The sequence below is a fragment of the Nelumbo nucifera genome, chromosome 1, assembly GCF_055504915.1.
Source record: "Nelumbo nucifera cultivar China Antique chromosome 1, China Antique-T2T, whole genome shotgun sequence".
Lineage (NCBI taxonomy): Eukaryota > Viridiplantae > Streptophyta > Magnoliopsida > Proteales > Nelumbonaceae > Nelumbo > Nelumbo nucifera.
In genome coordinates, this window is record NC_142649.1 from 57,327,093 (window position 1) to 57,337,479 (window position 10,387).

General features: G+C 31.9%; 1 protein-coding gene across 1 annotated transcript; it reads left to right on the top strand.

The window, feature by feature from the left end:
* Positions 1-7,495: 7,495 nt before the first annotated feature.
* On the top strand, positions 7,496-9,144 carry LOC148803311 (uncharacterized). The gene has a single exon (XM_088896572.1). It carries the CDS (start codon positions 7,740-7,742, stop codon positions 8,010-8,012), a length of 273 nt encoding a protein of 90 aa, XP_088752698.1. The 5' UTR covers positions 7,496-7,739; the 3' UTR covers positions 8,013-9,144.
* The last annotated feature ends 1,243 nt before the right edge of the window (positions 9,145-10,387 follow it).

Genomic DNA, 10,387 nt, shown 5'->3' on the forward strand with positions numbered 1-10,387 from the left:
TTTTCCATATCATAGTCAAACCATCTTTTCTTTTTTTCTTTTTGGTTCCTTTTCTCTTTCAATAATTGTAGATAGTGTGGGGTTTTTCTTTCTTTGCTGATATCTTCTTCTTTAAGAAAATAAAGGAAGAAATCAATCTATTTGATAGTTGTTTTAAATCCTTTTCTACCAAGTTCTTGGTTGTGGTTTCTTATATTCTCTATCAAGGCTTTGGTGTGCATTTCTTGCCTTTTAATTGATTGGTTCGAAAGGCTTTTTTAGAATTATTTGGTAAGATCTTCCCTTTAGTAATTTTTATTTGAAATGAACCTTGTTTAGTGGTTATCTTATACATAAGAGGTGATTTTTATGCTGATGTTGAAGTCCTCTAGTTGTAATCTATATCTATATATATAATAGAAAGAGGAAAGAGAGGAGGTGAGGGGTACTTTGACCACAGAGCTCACTTGTGCCTCTTCCTACGCTCCTTTCTCACATAAGTACATATTTATTTTTAAATGAAATAATTAAAAATATAACAAGCTAAAATTAAAATTCTCATAGATATTCATTGTCTCCCATAAAACCCATATTTAATTACTCTCTAATAGGACCATTCTTCTTCTTCTTCTTATTCTTCTCTCTCTCTCTCTCTCTCTCCTTAATAGCCAATGTTTGTAACATCTTCCCTACCCAATAAATCCCTATTTTCGTCTTAAATCTTTTTTAATCCTTTTTATTTATTTCTAATAAAGTAGGGGTGTAAATTATATAGAATTTTTTTTTTTGAAAAAGCCCATAGGCAATTCATTCATTCATATCATCGACAAGTACATGCAAAAGGAAATCAGGAGGAATCGACCAAGTAAAGGTCCTTGAGAGATTACAAGCAAATTTCGTGATTAAATGTGCAGCTCTATTGCATGTATGAGGCCTAAAAGAAATAACTGAAGACTGAAATTCTTTCAAAACGTCCTTGTAATCAGTGGTAATGGGAAATAAACGCTAGGGCTGTTCATAAGAAGGCCCAATCCGACCAAACCAACCAACCCAGACCGACCCATCCTGAGTCGGTCGGGTTTTCACCAGCACGGGTCGGTTTCGGGTTGTGCAAATTCCTAAACCGATGATTCGGGTCGGTTTCAGTTTTCACACAAGAAATCCGAAACTGACCCGAACCGAACCGACTTAGTTCCTATTTCAAACATGAAGTTCCAAAGCCCATTAGGCCACCTAGTTTTTGAATGGTTGCAAAAAACTTTGGATTAGTGAATAGTGGTTAATGAACAACTTTTGTGATTAACTTTTCATTTAAATTTTATCATAGGAGATTGCTAAAATGATGTTCAATTTTTGACTATTTTTAAAATTAGCAAGATTTTATCATAGGGATGAACTTAGAACCGCAACCGACCCAAACCGATCCAACCCGATTCAAACCAACCAAGTCGGTTTTGCTTAACACTGGGTCGGTTTCAGTTTCTATGTCAGGTAACCCGACCAGGTCGGGTCGGTTGGGAAAACTACAGTAAACCGACCCAACCCGACCCGTGAACAGCCCTAATAAACGCCAAGGGAATTCAAGAGGGCTCAGACTACCTTTCGAGCATCACTTGCAATCAGCGATAATGCAATAAATATTAATTTTAGTATTTATAAATTAATATAAAATAAATATAGATTCAGATTTAAATTATTATTAACAAATATAATTTTTTTGAATGTTATTTTCCAGAATTATTAATTGATATAAGTGAAATTAGTTTACTATATTATTTTCCTACTTAAATAATATCATTATTTTAAAAATTAAAATATTAATTATTTATTGAATTTCCTAATCTATGAGATTATAACTTATACTATTATTACATAATTTTGTTATTAATTTTATAAAATATTAAATTAGTATTAATTTGAATGTTATGAAATGTATTATAATTATTTTTCTACTTTTAAGAAAAATTTTAAATTTGTTGCATAATTTCGTTATTTTAACTATTTAAATTTCAGTTATTTTAAATATTTTGTTTTTTAAAATATTTAGTTATCTAAATATTTAAATAATATGTAAAATATTTAAAATATTTCGTTATTTGAATTTTATTTATTTTAAAGTTATTGCGTAATGTTAAATATTTTGTTATATAATTATTTAGATAGTCTCAATTTATTGTTCGTTAAGATATTTAGTTGTTAAAATATTTAAATAATATTTTTTTAATGTTAAATTGAATAATCTGTAAAATTATAATTTATATTGTTAGTACATAATTTTGTGAATTTTGTAAAAATGAAAAATTATTAATAATATGAATTTTATTAAATCTATTATAATTATTTTTGGTGGTTTTAATAAATATTTTAAATTATTTTATAATTTCATTATTATATTTAAATAATTTTTAAATTTGTTAATTCAAACCTTCTTTATATGGATATATCGAGATAATTGGGGAGGAACTGGGGGATAATGGTGCCACTTGGCAAAGTAGGGGAGAAGATAAATAGGAATTAGAGATAATTTAGGAGAAAGTGGGGGATAGTGGTGCCACTTGGCTAGACATTAGAAAATCAAATTTCTCTTTTTTATCTATCGGTTGTTAGAGATCATTTAGCCTATGTTGTTTCCTTATTTTCTCTCTCAAGTGTAGATTTGTTTCATGTATTCTCCTTGTTCAACAACAAAATGCAATAGGGAAGCACGTAACATGAGCCTTTGGTTATCTTTGTCATTTCAATTTTAAAATTATTTTTGAAATTAGTGGCCACGGGATTTGATTCCAGGTCTCTGCTACAACTAGCTAGACAAAGAACCTATCAACTAAACCACCATCAATTGGTTCTCATGCTAAGCAATTGATGTATGTATTCCTCATACTTCTCGTAATTCTTTTTTCTAGTATTTTATATGTAAAGAACTAGAAAGCCTAGTATATAATAGAAGGTAGAAAGAGTGGGGAGTGAGGGGCCCTCTGACCATGTATATAGCTTACATGTGCGTCCTCCTACTCTTCTTTCTGACACATGTGCATATTTATTTTTAAATGAAATCACTAAAAATATAAGAAGGCAAAATTTAAACTCTCATAGGTCTTCATTGTATCTCATAAAATCCATATTTACTCTCTAATAAGACCTTAAATCTCTCTTTCTCTCTCTCTCTCTCTCTAATATATATATATATATATGTCAAACCTGAGTAGTCAATGTTTATAACATTTCCCATCCCCATTAAATCCTAATTTCCTCTTAAATATCTCTTAATCCCTTTTGTCTCTCTCAAATAAAGCATGGGTATACATTAGATGGATTGGGTTAATTAGGTTAAGAATTAACCTAAATATGAAACAATCTAAAGAAATCATTATTAGGTTAGAACTTAAGCGTCAACCTAAATATGAATCAATGTAAATAAATCATTATTTCTTCCTTTACTTGGGCTATTACGTTTTTCCCACTACTTTTATTGATTTAATTTAGTGTAGATTTGTTTCATGTATTATTTTGGTTCAATACTAAAATGTAATGAGAAAGAACTTTATGCAAGTCTTTGGTTATTTTTATCAGTTCAATTTTGAAATTGTTTTTTTCAACTTAGTTATTAATCTCATGCTAAGCACATTTTTTTTTTTGGCTTTGTAGAGCAACACAATGCGAGGTAGCCCACCCCGAACCCAAGTCTGTACTACAACTAGCTAGAAAACATATCAACTGAGTCACCATGAATTGATTTATGTTCTTCTCATAATATAAAAGCTCTATCAAAAGGAAAGTTTGAAGCTCAATAAGTAAAAAAGATAAGAAAATTATTTTTTATACTATTATACATGTAAAGAAAAGGGAGAAATATATAAAAACTGTGGTGAATCACTATTTCTTCATTTTCTCCCCAAGTATAATTTTAAACAGCATTGTATGCACCACATGACCACTAATATATAATAGAAAGAGGGAAAGAGGGGAGTTCAGGGGTTCACTCACTACAGAGCTCACATGTACCTATTCCTCATCTTCTCACACGTGCACATTTATTTTTAAATTAAATCACTAAAAGCACAATAATCAAAATTAAAACCCACATGGGTCTTCATTGTCTCTCATAAAATCCATACTTATTCTTTAATAAAACCATTCTTAAATCTCTCCCTCTCTCTTTCCACCCAATGTTTGTAACATCTCCCCTCCCCATTAAATCATTCTTTTCCTCTTAAATCTCTCTTAATCCCTTTTGTCTCTTTCGAATTAAGTAGAACTGTAAATTAGATGAATTGATCTTGGTTAAGGGCCAATCCTAAATAGGAACCCTAGTTTGGAACCAAACTAATATAAAAACCCAAATTTGCTCACCTTGTAGATGGGGTAAACCAATCTTCTTTTCCTAAGTATGTCAAAAGAAGCCATGTTTCATTTCCATGGGTTTTTAGATTTTTCTCTCTTTTTTATTAATTTAATATAGATTTATTTCATGGATTGTTTAGGTTCAATAATAAATGCAGTAAGAAAGCACTTAATATGAGCCTTTGCTTATATTTGTTAGTTCAATTTTGAAATTTTTTAAACTTGGTCATTCATATCATGTTCAGTACATTTTTTGGCATTATAGGGCTACACAATGGGGGGGGGGGGGGGGGGGGGTATCCCATTCTCTAAACCCTTAACCCCCCAACCCTAGTGGCTGGCAATGGGATTTGATCCCAGGTCTCAATAAATAAGAAAGTATTTTTTACTATTATTGTATATAAAAGTCTCAAGAAACCATTTCTCTTTTCTATGGGTTATTAGGTTTTTTTCTACTATTTTATATGTAAATTACTAGAAATATATAAAAACTTTGGTGAATCACTGTTACTTTATTATTTTTCATTAAAAATACATTTTTAGAAAGTAGCATGTGCATCACATAGGTCACCGCTAGTCAATGTTTGTAATATCTCCCCTCCCCTTTAAGTCCCGCTTTTTCCTTTTAAATCTTTCTTAATCCCTTTTTACTTTTGGATGTGTCTAATAAAGTAGAAGAGTAAATTAAAAGAATTGGGCTAGGTTAAGGACCAGCCCTAAATATGAACCCTAGCTTGGACCCAAAACTTATAATGTCAAAACCCAAATTTGCCCACCCAATACATGGGGTGACCCAAACTAGAAAAGTCTAAAAAGCCATTGCTCATTTTCATGGATTATTAGATTATTCTCTGATTTTGATTAATTTAATGTAGATTTATTTTACAGATTGGTATGGTTCAATCATAAAATGCAGAAAGAAAACACTTAATATGAGCCTTTGGTTATCTTTGTTAGTTCAATTTTGAAATTATTTTTTCACTTGGTTATTTATCTCATGATAAGTACAATTTTTTGGCATTATATGGCTACACAATGGAGGGGCATATCCCATCCCCCAAATCCTTAACCCCCAACCCTATTGGTAATGGGATTTGGTCTGAGATCTCTATTACAACTAATTGAGCCACCATCAGTTGGTTCTCATGCTAAGTAATTGATTTATGTATTTCTCATAATACTAGCTAGTAAGTGTGCACATGCTTTTCAATTGGCAATGTTTTATGATGATGATAGTAAATGATATGTTTATAAAATTTTGTATATTTTTTTATATTTATATATACCTATAAAAATTACTTATTTGTTGCACTTGTTTTTGTTTCATATGATGAATATACAATATTAGAGATATGTCCAAATGTTTTATAAAAATTACTTTATATATTTTTTATACTTGTGTGCTTTCATAATTTTTTTTTTAATTTTAGTATTTAATTATGACATCAAGGGTTGACACATTTGACCCAAAAAGTTAAATTCTTAAATTATCACCAAATAGTAAAATAACTTCCTTTTTGGGTTTGTTTTAAATTTGTATTTTGTTTTCATCATGAATAAAATCAATTATTCTTTGTCACACTTATTTTTCTTTAATATAGTTAAGTAATATAAAATATTAGATATGCCCAAATGTTTTCCACATAATTTATATATTTTTTGTGTTTTTATCTTATTTTAAATTTTATTATTTAATTATGATATCATGGGTTGACACATTTGACCAAAAAGATTGAATTGTTGATCTACCACCAAATAGGAAAAGAATTTCACTTTGGGTTAGTTTTAAATTTTGGATCACCCCCTATCTGATCCCATATAAGTTATATATTTATTTATATAAATATATAATATAATATAATATTAGTTATTTATTTATTTATAAATATATATTATTTATTTTGCACTTTATAAATTTTTTATATTATTCATTTTTTATAAGAAACATGTATATATATGATGAAAATAATTAAAAAATACTTGTATTTTTTATTTTTTCTTTATTTAAATTGGTACATATTTTTCTTTAAATAATTTATTAATTTTTAATGAAACAATTCAGATCGGATCAAATTCAAAGATCTGACTTATCAATAGGATCCGAATTCAGATAGAGGCCTATCAGATCCGACCAAATCTGTCATAAACAGTATCAGATTGAATACCAATATACCCTGAATCGAATAGAATCCAATCCGTTTGCATCCCTAGATAACTACTAATACTTACCTTGTTATATGATCTTTCCCACCATCCACAATCCGTTGTCATTTTACTTTTTGCAGGTTCCGACATAAAGAGCGTGTTTGGATCTGTTAATTATCTATTTAGTGGGATCTGTTGATGCAGCTTTTATTTTTTGCTGATATATGAATTCATCTATTTAATTTATTTATTTTTCATAGTCCAAATTGATATTTAAGGTAAATCCATTTGGTTGGGAAATACAGTGCAAAACCTTATATATGATATTTTAAACAATGTACTTGTACAGTACATATTTGTATTTATATTTTATACTCTTTTCACACTAGGCCTTAATTTCTTTTTAGTTGGCAATTCACCTGACGAGGAACCAAAGAAAGATTTTTTTTTTTTAAGTTAAACTCAATTAAATTTCTAAACAGTTTCTTTCATATGCCAACTTGGTTGCCTACCCTGGCCATGATTAGGTTATAAGCTGATTTTAGTAAAAAATTGCCTACTTCGTTAATCAACTAAAAAATTGTCATTAGGGCATGCATATACCACGAAACCTCCATTGGTTGAAGACTCATCTCACCCACGTGCCCATCAGCTCAAGATCCAATACAGAACCTCCAACTAGCAACTGACATGAAAGAGTGAGAAACACCAATGAAAGACAAGACAACAATATATATCAGAATTGCCAAAGGAAAAGAAAACAATCCAATTGAATCACTCCAATGATTCTGGCAAAAGCGGATTAATGGAAACCACGCGCTCATCAGTCAACCAGTGGGCACAAGTTTTTGATTCATTTGAGACTGGAATTCCTGATTATACTCCTCAGATGGCTATCCACACGGGCTCTTGTAGCCATTCATGGAGCATACAGTAAAGGGCAAGCTAGTAAAACTCGTCCAGCTAGTAGTAGGAAGAGATGGTGGATTCCTTTCTTATTTATCCATCATTTCTTTCTGCCTTTGTTTGTTTGTTTGTCTGCTTCTTTCTTCTTATTGGACGCCCAAAAACTCAAACCATTGGCGTTGCAGAACCATGTATGTCTGAAACTGCTACTGGTTTTGTTGTACTGAATTTTATGAGTTTGATCACTCTCCCTCACCCCTCTCTCTATATGTAACAACCCCAGCTCCAATCTGCTTCACCAGAGCACAGACTCACAAGCAATACTTCTAAACCAAAATTCAGAAACAATCAACAAATAGAAAAGAAAGATGAGTTCCACAAGCCGGGCTTGGGTTGCTGCTGCAAGCATTGCAGCTGTGGAGGCGTTGAAAGATCAAGGTATCTGCAGATGGAATTACACTCTGAGGTCGTTGCATCAACACGCCAAGAACAACCTGGGATCGTTTTCACAGGCTAAGAGGAGCATCTCTTCTTCCTTAGCGATGGCCTGTAACAAGACATCGAGAGATGAGAAGCAGATGAAGCAATCCGAGGAATCTCTGAGAAAAGTTATGTACTTGAGCTGCTGGGGTCCCAATTGATCCATCCCCACACCTCCCTCAGCACTACCGGTGTTATAGATTTTGGCCCAGCAGACGAAGAATGGCATATTAAATTGGGGTCAACGGACAAGAAGCTGAGATGGCAGCACCCCCAGCAAACTTAAACGTTGCTCATCGATGGAGGCTGAGAATGAAATATACCAAGAATTTTGTAATTACTGCATATAAACACCATTAAATTGTTATACAAATATATACTTAATATCTCAAAATCTTCATTTTTTTTTTCTTTTGGACTTCATGATACAACGGTGATATATAGATGTTTCATGGATGGGTTGAATCACGATTGATTTCCTGGATATGTGGACAATGCAGAGGTTTGGCTATTTATGAATCATCCGTTCTTCAATAGGTGATGATCATCCAAATTATCCATCCGAGGAGAACGAGACTGACCTTCTCTTGAGAAACTTCCTTCAAATTATGGCTGTTATTTAATAGGTTAGACCTTCTTTCAAGGCAAATTTGGTTTAAGCAATACACATAATAGCTTATGATGGAGTCTGTAACATATCTACTTAGTAACCCACAACAATATGTGTTGGTGCCTTGAATTCCTGTTCCTGTTGCGATCTCCCTCCATGTCACAACCTGAACAAAATTGAGAAAAATTTTGATAGTAATTTGTGGTGGAAGTGGAAGGTATGCACTCATAGAGATATGTGGAGATCATTAGTACCCATGTCTTGTAGCATATTGGATCATCTAGTAGATATCTGATCTCGCAGCATAGCCAATTTTGCGGCTTATCCAATGTGGCTCATCTGAATCTTGGTTGATCTTGCAATTAGGATTTCCTGTGATCTTGTTAGACTCGGAGGAGTGATGTTCTAGGAGGATCAATATCAGTAAGTTAAGAGCATTCAGAATAGGGGTTTAATTTTCTCATATAAATAGCTTTGTATCTTACATAGAAATTTGTCTTGTATCTTGGAGTCCTAGAAAGAAAAATATAAGTGTGAGACAAGGGAGAGGGATTTTCTCGTCGTATTGGGAGCTAGTGCTTTGGTAATGGGATGTAAACATTGTAAATTCCCATTGTTGATAGTGGATTTATTCTCCTTTATGCTTGTGGACTTAGGCTATAAGCCGAACCACTTAAATCTCTTTGTGTTTTGTGTGCTCTGTTCTATGTATTTCTTTCTATTTTCACTACTTTCCAGTCGTTTCTATCATTCTTGTGTTTGTTATATACAGCAACAAAATCTTATCTTTCTATTTCTCTAGTTGTTGTAGCCTAGTTAGAGTCTTTGTTTCCCTTGGAAGAGTTATAGTTGATTTTAATATCTTCTATCTATAAAATTATGTTTTGAACATATCAATCAAATCGACAATTCACTTCACCATCCTTTAGATTTTATGGTATCAGAACTGGAGATAATGGTTTCCAACGTTTGCTCTTCTTAAACTTCTCCAATCTCAACTTCTGTAAACCCAATCTCGTCAACTTCAGATTGGCAACATCTTTACAACAAACCTCGGTTAGCTTGTCATAGTTAAGCTAGACTGGTATAATTACTTACCTTGGAGAGGTTCTACCATACCTTCAGGGATCAGATCTCATTATCTATGCTGTTGGATCTCTTTCGTGCCCAGCCAAAAGCATTGAACAAGATAGCACATCAATAACAAATCTTGAATATAGTTGCTATTGAGATTGATGCTATTCACATTTGTCGAAAGTGTTGTTGGGCAAGTCATTAGCTGCACCATGATAAGAGATTGAAACTTGTATGTGTCCTTGTTTAGGGTCCTAAACATGTAACTTCAATATGAATTGATTAAATTGAGGAAAATAAAGACTTTAACTAGGCTACAGCAACTGGAGAAAATAGAGAGATAAGATGATGATGTGGATAACTAAGTAGATGCATAATATACTCAGCTATTACAAACGTTGAACCATGCTAGATTTGTAGGAAAAAACAACCATATTTCCAGAAACTATCACTTTAGGTATACGATAAGGATAATGACACAAGTCGATCAAAACAAACTCTATAAATATTTCTTCAATACATAATGATGGAAGTTGGTACTTGGAGTCTGAAGCTATTAACCATCTTATTGCAGATCTTGGCAACTTGAAACTCCATACATCCTACACTGGGATAGATCAAATTAGAATATGGTGCAATATGGAAACAAACCATGTCCAGAGAAGATTCAAAGAAAAGAGTAAAAGTCGAAGAAGAATTCTTCACTGGATAATTAAGAGAAAATCAATCAATAACCATCATAGCTTTGCCCTATCTACTCTTTATATAGACATAGACCCTTTTGGCTCCTACAAAAAAGTTTATTAATCTATTATAACACTCCTTAATAGAATCCTACTAAAACTCTTCAAA